Source organism: Petaurus breviceps, unplaced genomic scaffold (assembly GCF_028583685.1).
Source record: "Petaurus breviceps papuanus isolate PSGF00001 unplaced genomic scaffold, PetGlider_PUasm1.0 90822, whole genome shotgun sequence".
NCBI lineage: Eukaryota > Metazoa > Chordata > Mammalia > Diprotodontia > Petauridae > Petaurus > Petaurus breviceps.
The window spans coordinates 6,951,841-6,972,765 of NW_027187351.1; the positions used below are offsets into that span (position 1 = coordinate 6,951,841).

General features: G+C 35.6%; 1 protein-coding gene across 6 annotated transcripts in view; it reads left to right on the top strand.

Annotated features, from left to right (window-relative positions):
- Positions 1–20,925, top strand: part of MLIP (muscular LMNA interacting protein) — a 396,856-nt gene that overhangs the window by 302,012 nt on the left and 73,919 nt on the right. For 4 of the 6 annotated variants that reach the window (XM_069070633.1, XM_069070635.1, XM_069070636.1 and 1 more), the window contains one exon: positions 18,712–18,921. The exons of the other annotated variants lie outside the window; for them this stretch is intronic. In XM_069070633.1, the coding sequence (XP_068926734.1) occupies positions 18,712–18,921 (210 nt within the window). The remainder of the gene's footprint in view (positions 1–18,711; positions 18,922–20,925) is intronic. 6 annotated transcript variants of the gene reach the window in all.

The window sequence follows — 20,925 nt, forward strand, 5'->3', positions numbered from 1 at the left end:
TTACACAACTAGTTTTGTGTGTGTGTGTGTGTGTGTGTGTGTGTGTGTGTGTGTGTGTGTGTGTGTGTGTGGTGTGGGTGTTAAGTGTCTGAGGCTGGAACTGAAGTTGGGTCCTCCAGACTCTGGGGTGGCACTTTACTCACTGCGCCACCTAGCTGTCCCCATCATTTCTTATAGTACAATAGTATTCCATCATAATTACATACCACATCTTATTCAGCCATTCCCCAATTAATGTGTATCCCCTCAATTTTGAATTTTTTACCCCCAGAGAAGAACTGCTATAAATATTTTTGTACATATAAATCATTTTCCTTTTCGTTTTGTCTCTTTTGAGATACAGCCCTAGCAGTGGCATTACTATGTCAAAGGGTATGCATGGTTTTATAACCCTTTGGGCATAGTTCCAAATCTCTCTATAGAATAGATTAATCAATTCACAACTCCAATAACAGTACATTGTCTCATTTTTCTCCACATCCCCTCCAACATTTGTCATTCACCTTTTCTGTCCTATTATCTAATCTAACAGGTATGAGGTAGTACCTCAGAATTGTCTTAACTTGCATTTCTACAATCATTAGTGAATTAGAATATTTTTTCATATAGTTATAGACAACTTTAATTACTTCATCTGATAACACTATATCTTTCAATCATTTATCAATTGAGGAATGGCTCTTATTTTTATAAATTTGACAGAGTTCTCTATATGATAGAGAAATGAGGCTATTGCTAAGTGTATTTCTATTTCTATTCTCTCTCTCCTTTCACCCTGTTCCTCCTCAAAAGTGTTTTGCTTCTGATTACGCCTTCCCCTAATCTGTCCAGCCTTCTATCACCCCCTTCTTTTATCAACTTCCCCTTTTATTTTCCTGTAGGGTAAGATGGATTTCTATACCCCACTGCCTGCTTATCTTATTTCCCAGTTACATGTAAAAACAATTTTTAACATTCCTTTTCTTTTAAACTTTGAATTCCAAATTCTCTCCCTTCCTCCCTCCCCACCTACACTCATTAAGAGGGCAAGCAATTTGATATAGGTTATACATGTGTTGTCATGTAAAACACTTCCATAATAGTCATATGTGAAAGACTAACTATATTTCCCTCCATCCTATCCTGTCCCATTTATTTTCTTCTTTACTTTGACCCTGTTCCTCCTCAAAAGCATTTGCTTCTGATTATCCTCTCCCCCAATCTGCTCTCCCTTCTATTACCACCCCCATCCTCTTTCTACCTACTTTCCTGTAGGGTAATATGGCTTTCCATACCCAATTGAGTATGTATGTTATTCCCTCATTAAGTCAATTCTGATGAGAGTAAGGTTCATTCATTCTCTCTTACCTCCCCCCTCTTCCCCTCCACTGTAAAAAAATTTTTCTTGCCTCTTTTATGTGAGATAATTTACTCCATTCTGCCTCTCCCTTTCTCCTTCTTCCAGTACATTCCTCTCTTATCCCTTCATTTTATTTTTTAGATATCATCCCTTCATATTCAACTCACCCTGTGCCCTTTGTCTATATCTATATCATCTCTGTCCCTCTCTCTCTCTTCCCTCCAAGTACCCTAATAATGAGAAAGGTCTCATAAGTTATGAATATCATATTTATATATGGGAATGTAAATAATTCATCTTTAATAAGTCCTTTATGATTTCACTTTCCTGTTTACCTTTTCATGTTTCTCTTGAGTCTTGTATTTGAGAGTCAAATTTTCTATTTAGCTCTGATCTTTTCTCAAAAATTCATTAAATTCTTCTACATCATTGAATAACAATTTTTCCCCTCATGGATTACACTCACATTTCACTGGGTAAGTGATTCTTGGTTTTAATCCTAGCTCCTTTGACCTTCAGAATATCATATTGCAAGCCCTCTGATCCCTTAATATCAAAGCTGCTAAATCTTGTGTTATCCTGATTGTGTTTCCACAATACTTGAATTGTTTCTTTCTGCCTTCATACAATATTTCTTTCCTTGATCTGGGAACTCTGGAATTCGGCTATAAAATTCCTGGGAGTTTTCATTTTGGAATCCTTGGAAATCTTGGGAAAAGGGAACCTGCCATCCTAGTGTTTATGATCAATAAGGAAAATAGTGGACATAGTCTGGGAGGGGCTTCCAGAAAGTTCAGGAAAAGGATAAGTAATTTCTCCTGGCCTGAAACTATAAAAGACAAGTTGATTTAAGAGGGACAGGAAACTGTCATGGGTGAAATTCTGAGAATGAAGTCCTGAATGATCCAAATGAGAAAAAAAAATAACCACAACAAGGTAGTGACATGGAGAATTTTCTGATGAGATCACATTTGGAATTTTTTTTCAATTTAAGGAACATTTATTTAGCACCTATTGTGAATAAGATATCATGTAATATATTGACAATTAAAAGTTTTCAGGTCAACTCAAGAGGAATTGGGAGATTCAAAAATGAGTGCGTATAATGGTATAGTGGGTATGTATAATCTACAGCCTACTATGAAAAAGAGTTGTGGAGGATCACTGACAACTTTTCATTGAAATTTATGAGATCATTGCCTAAGAAAATCAAACCAAAACAACAACAATAACAAACTGTTTTTATGATTTTTTTAATTGTAGGTAGTTTTTGGTTACTTCTTCTGTCATACAGATTGGCATGTTCTTTGTATCTCTCAGTCTTAATCAGTTCTCTGGGAAACTGAGAAGATACGTGATTTCCTCATTATCATGCAAATATTATGAGACAGCTGCAGCTGTTTATTAATTATGCTACCTTTATTTGTGGGTCTTCCTTTTGATCTATTAGTATACATAGATTCTGGCACAAGAGACATGATGACCATTTATCTGTCATCTTTCAGCCTCACCTGTGCTCTCCTATGTTTATAGTGATACACCTGAAAATATATTAAATATAAATGCATGAAATATATTATCAAGTAAATATTTGACCAGAAATGTGGTAGGGAGGTAGTGTAATAGCGGTGAGATATAGATACCAAAAAGACAGCCTATCTGCTTATTGGTACCTATATAATGTCAATGGTCCTAGAAGAAAACCTTCACTCCAGTAGGTAGACACTTTGCATATGATTTATGGAAGGACATTAATAAGAGGCACAGGAGATGAATAGGCATGGATGGGTTTTGATCTAAACATCTGGAGTCACAGAACCAATCATTCACCTTGATGAAGGTACAAGTCCATTGAGGTATAGAAGTTTCAATAAGGTCACAGCATATATATATACATACATACACACACACACACACACACACACACACACACACACACACATATATATATATATATATATATATATATATATATATATATATATATATATATATATATATATGGTATTGACAGGAAGTTTCTCATTTTGGTTTTGGTCTGCTTAGCTGTTAGCTCACTTCATATGGAATGAGATTGATGTTCAATGCATGAAAACATAGCAGGAATTCTCCAAATCTGGGTCTTATATTTAGGACCAAGACATTTGTCTGCATTTTGACCACTATAGATAGCAAGAAGAATGTTGCATATTTTAAATTGTGAGTGAGGTTAAAGTAGTATTTTAATGAGGAAAGAAATCTAAAAGTCATAGTGAACATAGGTAAGTTCAAAAGAGGCTCATTTTTAAAGGAAAATTGAAAGCCTCCTTCCTTGCCCAAAACTCAAGAGAAAAGATCTTTAAAATATTGAAACATGAAGAGAAAATATATATTCCAAAAGGGTCGAGTTGTCCTCAGAAAAGAAAATATGAACTGGTGATGAAAAGGATGAACTGTCCAGAAAGACCTTTTAAATCACTTGACAGAAAAATATGAAATTATATGGAACAAGGAAAAAAAGTCTTTCAGTGATGTTTTTAATAGTTATGGATTTTCAGATTTTTAAAATTAATAGTTCAAAATTAATTAAACCCTCAGGCATACCCATGCCACAATGGTTTCTGGAGTTTGAAGAAGCTTTTCCCATGTCCTTTAATGTTCCTTTAGAGTTCATTGCAAAATGAAGACTGTGGGCTCTATTTCTCAATGAATGTGATAACTTGATGCAGTTTCTAAATAACTTATCATAGTTCTCCATATCAACCAAAAGAAGCTTTTTAAAATTTTACTTGACTCTAGAAAAAACAAGAATTAATTGATTATGAGAGATATTTGGACATAGTGACTGCAGAGTTGGTCTCAGATTCAGGAATATCTGAGGTCAGGTCCTTACTCTGACAATTACTGACTGTAGGATGTTGAGTTAGTTACTTAACCTCCCAATACTCAAGGTCATTCTCTAATACTATAAATTGCAAGGGAAGGGGCCTCTTTGAACTGATGAATAGAATTGCCTCATATGCAATTTCCTTAGATCAATGACACCAGAGGTTCGGTCCCTACCCCAACCAAAAAACCACGTGCAAAATACTGCATTTTCTTGAGTAACAAAGAATGGGTCCAGATGCATTAGTGGGAATTTTTGTTCAACATTTTTCTAATAGTTTTCAAAAATTGTAATTTTCCCTTAAAATTTAACTTAGGTCACATAGCCATAGTCAGAACAATGTCTGCGGTTCCTAATCCTTGATCTTCTTGCCCTCTATTGCCCTATTTTTCTCAAGGCCTGATCTTAAGAACTCTCTAATGACCTAATTTATGATGATGAGATGCAAAGTATTCTTTCTCCCATAGGAAAAAAAAAGCAACCCAAAACCTAAAAACATATGTCAGGATTCCCTTCTCAAATATAAATTCTCTTGAAAATAAACAACAACAAAAAGACAAAATAGAGATTAAAGTGTGTATGACTATTTTTTCAGAAATGAAGAAAACTTACAAATTTTGTTGTTGGTTGATTATACTTTTACAAAGACTGTGACTTTAGGCAAAAGGGTTGATTTGAAGAAAATAAAAATTTAAGGAACATGTTTTTTATTACTAAAGTCATAGAGTTTGTGACTTTTACAACAAACCACCTTTATGCCAACATCATGATGAATACTCTTCATTTTACTCTTAATAGTGTTTACTAAGTTGTTTCTATTTTCTTCCTTGAGATTACTAGCTTGGGGCAGGGACTTAATCTTTGGTTGTTGTTAATGTTCTCATTCTTTTGTAAGACACTGCCATAGCTAAAATATTGAAAAAGAAGCAGCATAAATGCAAAGCAATGGTTTCCCTTAAATAATTGGAATTTCTGTTAGTTTTAAGTCAAGGTATGATAGAATGACCAAGTTGTTTTGCTATTAAGGGAGCTCATACTTGGACATGTAGAATATACCTTTTAGTTGTTATTCTTTTCTCAAGGCATATTTTGTTAAAACTTTTGTTCAAGGCATTTAAAACATTCAGGTCTTACATCTGTTTCAAAAGCCTCTCCTACAGAGGCTATGGATTACTGTTAATGTAGGTTTAAGAGTCAAGTTGAATGTTGTGGAAATGACAATTTTAGATGTTGATTTTGGGGATAATGTTGCATAAAAATATGAGAGAAACTGATGATAAGGTTTTCCTGTTCTGACTGGAGGTAAAGTAATGAGGACAGAGAGATGGAGGAAGTAGGGTTTATTTTTTCTTTATGAAATTTCTGTAACCTTTATCTTGTGAAGAGGATTGATCCTTTCAGAGACTTTATTTTTTATTCTGAAAAAGTTGAATGGTATGGGATTATGTTTTTAGAAGTGAAGAAAAGTCATATGCAATTAATTACAGTGATTATTAGAGGTGCATCTAACTATAATCATGGTCAAAGCTAAAATGCTGTAAATCATTATTATGCCTTGTGTTACTACTGATTACATTGATAATAAATTGTAAAACTAGTCACCTATTGAATAAATCTGACTAGGTTAGGGTTTTGATAGAAAGTGAAAGATGAACAGCTGCTTGATTAAGAAGAGTTTTCTTCAGTTTATTAAGTAAAAATATTTAGTAAAACTGAGATGGGGCTCTGATCAACTTGTTAGCTAATGAGAGATGTTGAAATTCTGTTAATTAATGAGAATATATATATATATATATGTATATATATATATATATAAGCATACCTAGAGATTACCAGAGAATTTTGGATGGCAAGATTAAATATGAGAATAAGTCAAGTAACAGACTGAAAGGAAACAGGAAAATAAGGTTGATGTCCCTAAGACTTCCATGTATACATGGAGCACCTTGACTTTGCTGCATCATCAAAAAGTAGGTGAAAGACACATAGTTTCTTTAAATTAAAACAAAATATCAATTTTTATAGGCATGATTATTTATAACTTGCCTTTACCTTTCTTAGAGACATTACTTTTTATTCCTCTTGTTTATTGAAGTCCAGAAGGCTCCATGTTTTCGATTCCTTTGTTCCATTTGCCATAGACTTTGTGTGTGTGTGTGTGTGTGTGTGTGTGTGTGTATGATATCTTTACTTTTTTTGTCTCTTTCCCCAAATTGATGGGTATCTGGCTACTTGGCTGTGATCTGTGTGATCTGGAAAGGAAAACATGTGCAGGTGTGCACACACACACATACACACATTCATCAGAACATTGATGGGCTAATTTAATTTTTTTGATTGATACAGCTGTGGATTTAAAAGAATACAACCTCAGGATAAAACAACAACAACTTTAAGGTGGTTCTTTAAAAACAAAGATAAAGCATTTTAGTCATTGCAGACAATCCTAATGCTCAATTTTTTTGCTTACATATATAAATTTTATTACTTGTTGCAATTTGTGATGGTTTAGTGTCATAAATAGTAAATGTGTAGGTAGTCTGCTCAGACTTTCAAAATAATAAAAAAAGTTCAATTTCATTTTAGAAGATGTTTTCCATTTTTTTTCTAGACTCAGTGAAGTAGAGAAACAGTGTTATATAATGAATAGGATCTGACCTTGAAGCCAGAAAGATCTGGGTTCAAGTGAAATCTTTGACATATACTATCTGTGTTACCCTGGACAAGTCACAACCTCGTGATTACTTGGGCAACTCTCTAAGATTATAATTTGTGGAATTTCCTAATGGAGAAACTTCCTATAGTAATGAAATCACAGGTACAATTCTAATTCTTGATCAATTAAATAAGTGTTACTGTTTGGTGGAGAAAATGTTCTGTATGAAGTGCCCGGATTGAATTATAACCATGGTTTACTCCAAATTGTCCAAACAGATGAGTGCTCATGAAACATTTTGATAAAGTCAAAAGACAGACAGACTGAGGACAAGTATATACCTCTTTCTACACTTGCAGGCAAGATTTTCTCACCATAGTTATCTTGATATAATTTTAACATAGTGCTTTGTAGTTGAGAAAGCACACTCCTCTCAATAAGTCCAGGAGATAAGTAGTGAAAAGTATTGTTATTCACATTTTACAAACAAAGAGAGGCTTAGCACAATGAAAAAAAAACCTGCAATCATAGAACTAATAAATGCTGGAACTGAAATTTAAATGCAAGTCTTTTGATTCTAATTCCCCCTACTAGAGCATCCTGATTAGAAGTATTTGTGATGCCAATGGATCTATAATTTCTGTGTCCAGCACTTAATTAGGAACAAACAATGCTAGATTAGTCTCATGTATTTGGGTGGGGTTTTTTTGGACAAGGGTTTTAGACAGATAGTAATATGAAAAAGGAAAATAGTACCCCTGATATCATCAAAGTGTTTGATGAAGCCTCTTATAACACCCTTGTGGCCAAGATAGAGATATGTGGATTGAATGATAGAGAGGACATTTGCAATTATGTCATATGAAGACTAATTAAAGAAACTAGGGTAATTTAGAAGGGAAAGAGTTTGGTAGGGAATGGTTTCTCTTTTCAAATACCTGGAGGGTTGTGACATGAATGAGGGACTGGACTTTTGCTTGGTGATAGAAGACTGAACTACTATTAATGGAAAGAAATGACAGGAAGGTAGATTTGGTTTAAATGTAAGAAACAACTTTCCATGATATCTTCTTAGGAGATATAACATGATGTAATGAACAAAGCATTGTATTGAGTTAGAAGAGACTTGTGTTTGAATTTCCTCTCACCTGAGACAGCTAAGTAGTACAGTGTAAAAGAGCCCTGGAGGACCTGAGTTCAAATCTAGCCTCATATACTTATTCTGTGTGACACTAGGTCAATCATGTGACTTCTGTATACCTCAGTTTCTTCAAATGTAGAAAGGCAATCATAATAGCACCTATATTTATAAATGCTTGGCACAGTGCCCAAGCACATGATAGGTGTTTAATAAATGCTTATTCCCTTGATTTTGGGAATTTTAAAATTTTCCTTTTATTATTTGGGATTCAGGGCCATTTCTAGCAAACTTTTTTGTTAATTGATAGTCTGTTCTCATATTAACCTCACCTGATCAAAACCTGTCCCATGGAATATAAAAATGCCCTTTAAAACCTTAAGTATTCTTTAGATAAGAAGCCAGAGGAAGACTCTCAGCTGTCCTTCACACCTTGGTGACATGTAAATCCTCTTCCTCGATAAGCCTAATTGTGAATCCTTCAAATGTAGTTTAATTTGTAACTTAATTTAGTTTACCTATTGTTTGAAAAAGTTTGTTTCTTTAGCAAATATATGGAATTGTAGCTCTAGGTTTGTTCAACTTTATGACATTGAACAGAGGAAATTCATGGGATTATGGATGTCTCTCCACATTCATTTTTATAACCTAAGAGGAATGTACAAGATTGAAATATGTAAAATAAGTATTCTCTGTCATTCTGATATAATTTTTCCTAGAAGAAACTTTGTTAGAGTCCTCATGATTGTTCAAGTTTTCTTTCAAGCATGCTAATAAAACCTAGGTTTTTACCTCCAGAATTTTTACATTTTGGTAGCAGTTACTCACCACATGAACTCAGAGAGGAAATATTTTTCCCATGACATCTATTGCCTTCTACTTACTAGTAAGTCACTTACTTGTGCCAGTCATTTAACTTTTATGAACTCCAATTCCATCTTCAAGAAACAGGGACAGTATAAACCTGTAGTACCTTCTCCACAGGACTGCTCTGAGGGGCAAATTAGACTATGCACCTAAAGCTGTGCAAACCTTAATTCATTATGTGAATGTTATCCATCATTATTATTAATATCTGTAGCTGCCCAAAAAATAGAATGCACTGCTTTGAGAAAGAGTGGACGCTAGTATCTGTAGAAGTCTTCAAGCAGAGACTAATTACCACTTGTTAGGAATGCCATAGAGGGAATTCCTGCTCAAGAATAGGTGAGATTAGATTTCTGGGGTCCTTTCCAACTTTGAGAATCCATAAAGCATATGGAGAACTTCTTTCTGTAGTTGTCTATGACACACTACATATGACCCAGTCTTTCCCTTTTCCTGAGCAACTTATAGTGGACAGTACTTACTACCCAGGAGGTAAGATGTTCAACAAATACCTGTTGAATTTGTAAGTTGGGAGCCATTAGACTTAGGTCTGAGTCAAAAGGCAACTAGCTAGTGCTTTTAAACAGTATCATCCAAGTAATGTCACAAGTTACTGATAGACTGGCCTTAGACCTACTATGGCAGAGGGAATACATTTGGAGAAGTTTAAAAGGATTCCTTTCCTGTAAATGATTGGAAACAACTATTTCATAGCAAAGCATAGACCTAGAGCTCAAAAGCTGAGAAAATCCATATTTTGCAAACTCCTCATTTTGCAGATTGGGAAGACTGAAGTTCAGAAAGGTTAAATGTTTTTCCCCAGGTCACATAGGTAAATAAACAAGACTTAAATCTGCTTCTTCACTCCTGAGCCAGTGTTCTTTCCATTATACCACTTTGCCTCAATTTTGTCCATCTCCAAGGGATATAAGTATCCAGTGACACATCTCTGGACCTGTGGTGTACAAGAATAATAGCACACCAGAACTGCCACTATCAGGTAGTTAATCATTTCTGGAATAGCCAGACTAATGCAGATAAGTATAAGAACCAGGTTACAGAGCTCTTAGCCCTACTGTCCCCCACCCCATCCTTTATTACTGCCATACAAGTGAATCTGAATAAGAAAAAAAACTGAACTACAAGGGAAATAGTACTGTTCAGTTATGTCTGACTCTTTATGACACCATTTGGAGTTTTTTTGGCAAAGATACTGGAATGGTTTGCCATGTCCTTCTTCAGCTTATTTTACAGATGGGAAAATGGTGACAAATGGGATTAAGTGACTTGCTCAGGGTCACACAGCTAGTAAGTATCTGAGACTAGATTTGAACTCAGGTCTTCCTCCCTCTAGGTTTGGTGCTCTATCCACTGCACCAATTAGTTGTCCTTTACAAGGGAAAGGTCATGCCTTTATCATTTGTATGTGGCAATAAACTTCCTACTCTCTAAGCCAAAGTATAAAAATATACTACTGTTAGATTCTTAGATGGAGTTAGTCTTAAATATGAGTATGAGGTCACTTTCCCTTACTCATCATTGGGTGTCTCTGTCATATTATTCCACATTTGTTGCTGTCATGTTGCACTGATTTGACATGTCAACCATAAACTTTCAATATTGAATTACCTGATTTGTCCAAAGACTGTGGGGGGTGGGGAAAGAAAATGCTTTTAAAATGTCAAAGGATTACTTTTATATTTGAATACCTTGAAATTGTGAAAACAAATGTTGAGTGTAATATAGAGGAAAAAATACTGGTTGTAATCAGATGACATAGGTTCAGATCTTGCCTCCAACATTCTTTAGTTATATTGCCTATGACAAGTCACTGAGTTGTTTGGGGCTAGCTAAGTAGTTTCCTCACCTATAAACTTAGAAATGGGGTGGTAGACAGAATGGGATAGGTTCTGAGATGTCTTCTAGCTCTTGACCTATGAACCTGTGATAATTGAATTGCTTCAAGTTTCATGAATTACATCTATTTTGTCCCAAGCCAGCAATGAGTATTTGGAAAATTTTAAAAAAATTCTTTTTGGGGGGAGATTCTATTTTTTCCTGAAGATGAAGATTTATGGGAAAGAAGTTATCCAATTAAAAAGCTAAAGCAATGTGTTTATGAGGTGCATGTGTGTGTGCATGTTTGGGGGGGGGAGGGAGATACATGGATTCTCTTTGGTTGTCTGGCTGTCACTAATGTGCCTATATTGTACATTTTTTTCTCTCTAAGACTTCTTATGAGGATTATAGCTGTGACCTCTTTAATTGAAAAAGTCTAAGAGCTGAAGTATTACTGTTTTCTTAACCTTATAACTGTGATTTTCCTCATATCTATCACCAATGGTGGCAGAATTTGGTAATTGAATTCTGAGTTAAATAATTTTTATAAGAAGCAGAAAGGGACCAAAGATTGCCTCGTTCAGAGTCAACCAATCAATCACAAGTATTTATTAGATACCTACTATGTTCCAAACACTGGGGCGAAAAGTAGTAGGTTTTATTTGGCCATGCTGTGTTGCAAATACTGGAGAAAGTAGGGAGGGAAGCTTTAAATAGTCGATTAGTCACCAAGCGTTTGCTCAGCACGCTATGGGTCAGGAATTGTGTTAAGTGCGGGAGACAGAAAGAGAAGCAGAAAGATGGTCATTGAGCTGGGCCTTTACGAAGGACCGACCTTTAGTTTTTCAAGTAACCATAGCAAGTAGCAAAAGCACAGCAGGAACAGACAGAAAACGGATTTTTCCATTTTGCTTTGAAGCCACAAGAAAGGAAATTACTTTAAAATTCTGGGATGAAACAAAGTATATGAGATAGAGCAGTTGCAATGAAAGGTGATCAATGTGCCCCAAATGCCCTTTGGCATTGCAAGGGGGCACAGGAGAAAAAAGCCAACACATTGACTTTGGATGCTCAGTATCCTGAGTCTATTAGATCTAGGCTCTTCCATCAAATCAAAGTCATCTTCTGTGGAATCTCTGTTTCTCATCACAAACAGTCAGGTTGATTTATTCAATCTATAGAACTGACTGCTAATGTTTTTTTAGCTATAAAAGAGGAAATTATCAGCTGCATGAGTTCAAAGTTTCCTGAACTCTTGCAGGATATGATAGTATGATTATCAAAATAATTAATTCCTTCTCCATTTTAAAATTAAGCTTAAAAGTAAATCTGATTTTCATTGAAGTTAGCTTTTTTTCCCTGTGAATTTTTGTAATTAAGAAGAACCTTCTCAAGTAAATGAGCAGCAGAGATAGCAAACTCAATTTTCTTAGCATTCTATCAAAATCTACAAGTTATTCATCTCACTGATGTAGAAATATTTTTGACATCTTGACTTTATTCAAAGAGTATGAATATGAAAGCTAATCTAGCCCCAAACTCCAAAACATTGGGATAGAACATGAAAAATTTGGTTGATTACACAGAAGTTTTATAGATGGCATGTCAACAAGTTTGTAATTGTGTACATGGATGATTGATGGAAATTTTACATTTCATTTATATATATTGGAGCTCTACAGGCAAGGTCTATGCATTTGGTCGTTATCTTTAAGAAATGAATATCAGAGAAATCAAGCATGAGACAGTGGAAAGAGCACAGGATGGGGGGGGGAAGCAAATAGGAATTTTTGCCCCTGAAGCAAATCTTAAAAATTATTTAAGGGGTGGCCAGGTAGCACAGTGAGTAAGAGCACTGGCTCCAGTGTCGGGATGATCTGGGGATCGAATCCAGGCTCAGACACTTAGCATCCACCCAGAAACACCTGGCCGTGTAACCTTGAGCAAGTTACTTAACCCCAATTGCTTTAAAAAATTATTTAAGAGGCAAGTGACATGAAGAATACCTTCAGGTGAGGGGTAGATGGGATGACACTTTGTAATAAGCAGGCAGGGAGACAGAAACTACAGGATACTAGCATTAGATTGCTCTTGCAAAGGTTATGAGTGGAGGCATAGGAAGAAACTCAGCCTAGCTCACAATCTGACAGGTTCTTATTTTAACTAAGCATTAAGCCTAATTAAGTACGAAACTCTGTGATCCCACAGGTGAAGTCCCTAAATAATGTGCCCTGGGGCAAAGTCCTAGTTGCTGTGTCCTAATTAGGAGGACTCAGGAGACCTGAGTTCTAGTCCTATCTCTGCTACTATTTGTGTGATCTTGGGAAAATCCTACATCCTCTTTGGATCTCAGGTGCTTTTTTTTTTTAAAAAAAAGAAGGTTGGATAACCATATTATGTTGTATGTTAGCTTATAGTTAATTTCATTAAACCCTACTTTGGATGCATTCCAGCTGGAGCTAATACCTGATGCTTAGGACTTGACTGAAGGGGTTGAGGAAGATATTTATTGTCGACATTGATAATTTGCACAGCATATGATATTAATATACTACTCTTATCTCATGGTGGAGGTGTTTCTGAAAAACTGTGCTCAGCTCACTGGGCTAAATAAACTCTAAGGACCCTTCCATGAACTAAACTTCTGTGATTTGAAGTCAACAAGCTAGCTTTGCTAGCTTGATGTATTATCCTAGATTTGAATCCCACTATGTCTTTTCACTTATAGAAAAGCCCAGCTGGGCTTGATATAAAATGTTAAGAAATTCCAAATACAAATAATACTGCTAAAAATGAAAACAAAATTTCAGTTGATAAAGAAATTTAGTGATCCAGGAAGTAAAACAAATACAAAAATAAAACTTTTGTAGATCAGCATAATGTATTATGCCAATAACATTTTGCATTCTGTTTGCATGCAAAAAGAATATCAATCACATACTTTTCAAGGTTAGTTTACCTGCAAGCTCTTGTCATTATGAGTGATGGTTCTCATTTTAGATAAAATTTCACTTTCACCTAAAAACAAATATTGCTTATTACTGTGTCTTTCTCATAGAAATAGAAGAGGGGAAGGTTTCCAAAACACAGAACTGAAATGATCATATTATAATTCCTAAAGTTTTTGTAAATACCTTGTGAATTTTATATGACTTTATATTTCATTTTCTACTACTTTTGAAATTTGTCATCACACTTTCAACACATGGCAGGGTGGAGAGGATGCTGGACTTGATGTCAGGAAGATTTAGATATAAACCCTGTCTCAAACACTCACTAACTTTGTTAACTTGGGAAAGTCAGTTAACCTCTACTTCAGTTTCCTTATCTGGAGAATGAAGAGGTTGTATTTAGTGGCCTCCAATTCAGCAGTATATCTAAGATCCTAAGTACATAAATGAATGAAAAAATGAATGAACTTTTTTTAAAAAAAGTTTTAAGTTCTCACTATGCTCAAAATACTCTTCTTATCACTGGGGATACAAATAAAAAAGCAGAGATAGTACCTATTTTTAAGGAGCTCACAATCTAATGAGGAAGACAGCTTTGGGGGATTTCTGTTGCAAGTTAAATGGAAAGCTTCCATGGTTGTTAAGATTCAACAGCAAAGTAGATGGTAACACATCTTCCTTAATGTCTTTTCCACTGAGAACATATCTGCTTCTGATGTTGAGTCATTTGATAGTACCAAGTACTTTGATGTCAAGAACTTTATTTTCTGGATTTTCAGTATCTGTGGTGATGAAAAGGTAGTGGCTTCATTGTTTTTTAGAAACAGTTTCCAAGTATTATCTCTACAGGGGTTGTTTCCCACAGTCACAGGAACTAGGCTGATTGGGATGGGGATAGAGGGGACACATTGACATTTACAGACTTCTTGACTTTACCTTCCTATGGGTTGTAGCAGCAAGCACCCTAGAATACCCAGGGTGGCTGCCAACACACATTCTTAGATCTGCTTTTCTAAAGGAAAGCAACTCAAAATGGGTTAACAATCTTGCTTTAATCAAACATATGTCATTTACCTAGTTCGGGGGAAAAGGTCAGCACCCCGAACTTCAGAGAATACAAACAAGTTACAGGCAGAAGTTATAAGCTGACAGGCTTCTAGCTGTCTGATCATTACATCCATACCTAGTCAGTTACCAGAGAGGGAAGCACCAACATCTGGGTTTTCAAAGCTGGGGGGCTCAACGGCTGCCCAGAGTCTTGTCTGGTCAAATCACACAACTCTTCTCAAAGTGAGCCCCAAAGCAAAACCTCACATCAGGGTATATATAGCCTTCTCCTGAATCAGAGAATGTCACAGGCCTCTTGACCCATTGACCAATCACAAAGCAACAAGGTGTGAGCATTCCTGAAAAACAAGCCTCCTACCACAGGCTCCATGTAACTACATTCAGCCTATTAGGGGACAGAGTAGATTTTCAAATGAAGGAAGGTTCTCAGAGTCACTTAAGCCTATCAAAGGGCTTTAGAGGCAGGGAAGATCTTCAGATTCCCATTTCCATAACATGGGTAAATACTTCAAAGATGTGAAATTTCATTGATGTGGGTACTCCCTCCTCCAATGCTGATTTTGGTTTTTCTTTGTTTTAGTTGATGGTGATTCAGTATAGCCAAAAAATTAATCATTTGGTGGCTAATTTTCTAGTGATGAGTTTAGTTAGGCTAGTCTTTTTTTTTATTAATTTGTTTACTTTTAATTTACAGGATTCAATTCCACAATTCCTTGAGTTTCACATTTTATCTCCCTTCCCGCCATGGCGGCATATAGTCAAGTATAGGATCTGTAAGTACTTTCACATTATACATTAGTCAGGTTATAAAGACAGATTGTATCAGATGGAATGAAAAATGGTAAAGAGGACATAAAAACAAACAAAAAAAGGAAAAAGATCAGGTGTTTTGCTTCCATCTGGATATAAACTCAGTTCTTTCTAGTTCTTTCTCTGGATGCACACATTTCTCTCCATCATGAGTCTTTTGGGATTGACTTACATCACTGCATTGCTGAGAAGAGTCCAATCTATCAAAGTTGGTCATCACACATACATTGTGTCTGTAATTGTGTACAAATTTCTCCTGGTTCTACTCTTCTCACTCAGCATCAGTTTGTATAAGCCTCTCCAGGTAAATATGAAGTCCATCTGCTCCTCGTTTCTTATAGCACCATAGTATTCCTTAACAAGCATATACCAAAACTTGTTCAACCATTCCCCAATTGATGGGCAACCCCTTAATTTCCAATTCTTTGCCACCACAAAAAGAGCTGCTATAAACATTTTTGTACATATGGGTCTTCCTTCCATTTCTATGATCTCTTTAGGATATAACCCTAGCAGTGGTATTGCTGGATCAAATGATATGAAATTATTTATAGCCCTTTGGGCATAATTCCATATTACTCTCCAGAAAGGCTGGATCAGTTCACAACTCCACCAGCAATGCATTAGTGTTCCAATTTGTCCACATCCTCTCCAGCATTTGTCATTTTCCTGTTTTGTCATCTTAGCCAATCTGACTGGTGAGATGTGGTACCTCAGAGTGGTTTTGATTTGCATTTCTCTAATCAATAGTGATTTAGAGTATTTCTTCATGTGCTTATAGATATCTTTAATTTATTTCTCTGAAAATTGCCTGTTTATATCCTTTGACTTAGCCTTGATTCTGTCAGAATCCAAATCTGTTAACTAGGTCTAGCTTGGGAAAGGACTTTTCTCCTCAATTTGTGCTCTTCTGGGCTAACTGTTGAGAACTTAGGGATCCTACATAACTAAATGGAGCATTGGAATAGGACTAGGGGAAAATCTAGTTGTTTATTTACTCTGAATCCATCTTTTCTCTGGTAAAGATACTTATTGTTGAATCTGAAGGTTGGCAAAGGCATTTTAAGAAGGAATAGAGGATAGAGTAACTCCAAGGGATTATGGATCATTAATTTAGTGCTGGAAGAAAATTCAGAGGCCATTTAGTCCAACCTCTCTGTTTTACAGGTGAAGAGACTAAAGCACTGAGAGGTTAAACGATTTTCAAGGTATCTGAGGCAGAATTCAAACTAAGGTCTTGCCAATTTCAAATTTAGTACTCTACTTTCAGTGTCACCTCGCTCCCTAGGGTCAATGATGGAAACTGTGGTACATCCAAAAAAAATCCAAAACAAAATAAAAAAAACAAACCCTTGGGATGTTTGAAACGGAAGATTTTCCCTGTAAAGGTTTTCTCCTCAGATCCTTGTGGTTTGGACTAAATACTTGCTCCAGGCTTGAGTTAATTAGGTAGGATTTGCTTTTTTGTTGAAGGAAATTCTGGTTTGATCTGAAGTTAACTAATCCTGTATCCATTAATCAATCAATTAACTAACAATTATTTATTAATATTATAACATACATTCATATAATATATATTATATAATATATATTATATAATAATATATAATAACAATAATATAGTGTTTTGCAAAGATCTTTACTTATATTTCATCTGATAATATGAAGAAGCAGTGGACAGTATTATATAGAGAGAAGGACTTGAAACAAGGAAAACAAGGGTTCAAGTTCTATTTCTGAAAAACAATGTTGGCTATGTGACCCTGGGAAAGTCACTGAACTTCCAAGGGAAGGAAGGAACAAACATTTATTAAATACTTACTCTGTGCCTGGTACTATACTAAGATTTTATTCTCAAAACTACCTGGGTGGCAGGTGCTATTATTGTTTTCATTTTACAATTGAGGACACGGAGGCAGGCAGAAGTTAAAGTGACTTGCCTGGAGTTGCACAAATAATAAATATCTGAGACTAGATCTAAACTGAGGTCTTCCTGAATCTAGGACCAACATCCTATCTACTGTACTAGCTATCTGCCAGTACACTAGACAACCCAAAAGCTTTTTTAAGTTAAGAGAGAGGGTAGGGCCTGCATTGTTAGAGAATTTTCTCATTTGGAAGTTTGCTATTCCAGTGAAAATCACAGGTTCAGTTCTTATTCCTATTAAGCAGCTGCTAAACCAAGAAACAAACAAACAAGCAAAAATAAACTTTCCCTGCCCTGAAAAGGCTTACATTCTCTAAGACTTCTAGAAGGAGAATGTCATCATTCTTACACTAGTTCTCCTGTCTCAGTCTGATCGAAGATGCGGAGAGTTTTGGGATTTCTATCATATTTCTAAGTGTGATATCTGGGGATAACTAGAAATCTAATTATTGGTATTTGATCATCTGTGACTAGGAATCTTACATAATTAGATGAATAATGACTTCACCTTAAAAATTCTCCAAACTTTTGAAAAATTATTTTTTATTATCAATCTGTGTATGCATTTATTTATTTATTTTTGTTTTGTTGTGCAAAGGGTTCTTTCAAACAAAATCCTATGGTTTGATAGTCACTGAGACAAGTTATTCCTTTACTTTTGATACTCTCTATAGTTATTTTAGTTCTATGTAGATAAATAATTCACAGTGGGGTATAATACTTGGGACCAAATAATACTATCATCTGGAAACACTTGTCTCATGGAAAAATGTTGGCAACTAGGTGGTGTGGTGGATAGAATGCTTAACTTGGATTTAGGAAGATCTGATTTCAAGCCTCAGATACTTATTCTTGTAAGTGACCCTGGACAAATAACTTAACATCTCTTTCCTTGAGTTTCTTCAACTGTGATAATAATAACATATACCTCTAGGGGCTTTTGTGATGATCAAATGAGATGATACTTGTAAAAAAAAAAAAAAAAGAATTAGCATGGTGCCCGGCACATGGTAGACTTGTAATAAATACTTATTCTCTTCTTCTCTCTCTCTTTCCCTTGTACTTTCCTCCCTTCCAACTCCGTCCCCCCACTAATAATTATTATGGAGGCCTGGTTTGTGTAAGATCTTTTTTCCTCTTCTTTTTTGGTAATAATAGTTTCCAAAATGTCTTATCAAATATTTGGACTTAATTCTGTTTGCTTTTCACTTATCCACTAATAAAATTTTGTATGCCTTTCTTCCTTTTAGGATGCTACTTCTCTTCATGATGCTGCTCCTCTCCATCCTCTCTATAAGCCTAAACCATTTCTTCCTGCTAAATCACTGTTGCATCCACAGAACCTCTCATATACTGACTGCCTTGCCCCTGGACCTTTCAGTCATTTGTCCTCTACCTCTCTGTGTGATGGACATGTGAATTCCCCTACTTCATTCAGTCACAACAGATTGTATAATAAGGTGAGAATTCTCTACTGAAATAGCCTGTGTTAGAAATCTTCTTGGTGTTATATTTTCAGGTACATAAACCTTAAATGAAAAGCAGTGTGGCATAGTAAATAGATGTCCAGCTTTGGAGTTAGGAAGACTGAGGCTCAAGTCTGGATTTTGATACATGTTGTCTGTTTGACCCCAGGCAGGTAATATATTTCCCCAGGCAACTCTCTAAGTTTATAAGTGAGGGGAGTGGATGCAGGTTACACACCAGCAGCAATATATAGATATTACTGAAATTGCAAGTCTAGACTAACTTCCCAGATCCAATCCCCCAAACCAAACACCCTTCAATGTGGTAGAAAAGAACATATTAAGAATATTTAAGGGGGCAGCTAGGTGGCACAGTGAATACATAACCTGCCCTGGAGTCAGGACGACCTGAGTTCAAATCCAGCCTCAGATACTTAACATACTTGGGGTGGCCAGGTAGCACAGCGAGTAAGAGCACCGGCCCCAGAGTTGGGATAACCTGGGATCAAATCTGAGCTCAGACACTTAGCACCCACCCAGAAACACCTGGCCATGTAACCTTGAGCAAGTTACTTAACCCCAATTGCTTAGGGGTGGCCAGGTGGCTCAATGAGTAAGAGCACCAGCCCCAGAGTCTGGATGACCTGGGATTGAATTTGGGCTCTGATACTTAGTACCACACCCAGAAATAACTGGCCATGTAACCTTAAGCAAGTTACTTAACCCCAATTGCTTTAAAAAAAAAAGAATATTTAAATTAAGAACTTGTTTTTAGCATATTTTAGGTCAGTATTTCTTTTTATATTTTTTTCCAATTGACAAGCATTTATTTTCTCTCACTCCTGCTCCAACCCCTCCCTCCCTCCACTGGAAAGAGAAAAGGAAAAAAGAAAAAGAATACCTTTGTATCAAATATACATTGTTAAACAAAACAAATTCCCACATTGGATATGTACAAAAATATTTGTCTTATTCTGTATCTTCTACCATTCTCTGTCAGGAGGTAGCCAATGTGAGTCATCATTTCTCCCCTAAAATCACAGTTGGTCATTGCATTGATCAGAGTTCCCAAGTCTTTCAAAATCATTTGCATTTATTATGTTGTTATTGTACAAACATTCTCCTAGATCATTGAAATCATCAAAAGTGTCAAATAGAAACAGAAGTGTCTAAATTGCACCTAAGAATCCTTGTTAGAAAACCAGAAATTAACATCACCTGTGTTTTCTTGTATTTTCATTTATTTTGTTAAATATTTACCAATTACATTTTAATCTAGTTCAACTTGTACTCAAGGAGGTTGTGGATAGCGTGCTGGACACCTTTGTCCTAAAGTTTATATATGACTATGAAGAAATGATAGATTTGAAAAATATTGTACCCATAACAGCTGGATTGTCACTTCAAATGAAACAAGGACCTTTTAAAGGACTTTATCTCTCTACCAATACGAAAATCAGGTGCAAAACCAGAATAGATGGGTAGTGTTTTGAGAGCTTTGGATGTTGCTATGTCTTAGTCTCAAGTCTTTCCATGAAAGCATAATTTTTAAAAATTGATAAAGAACTTTGAAATTCAGATTTGATATTGCCCAGTCATTAAGTCCATTTAATTATTAATATTTGATATTAATGTTAACGTCTTTTGACTCTCATTTCTGTATTTTGGAAATTGTGACACTTTTCTAATAATAACTCACATTTATGTAAATTTTAAGGTTCACAAAATATTTGAGGCAGATAGTTCAAGTATTTTTATTCTCATTTTACAAACCATGAAATGTGGGCTTTAAGATGTTAAGTGGTTTCCCCATGATCACACTAATGATCTAGTACATGTCTAAGACTGGAATTGAGCTCAGACCTTCTTGACTCCCTATTCCAACATGTTAGCCTTTTTACCACATGACTGATGATAGCTTTTTGTAAATTTTGATTGTGCATTCCTTTGATGTTTAAGTGGTGTTTTCAGGAACTGTTCAGAGAAGACTGTCAACAT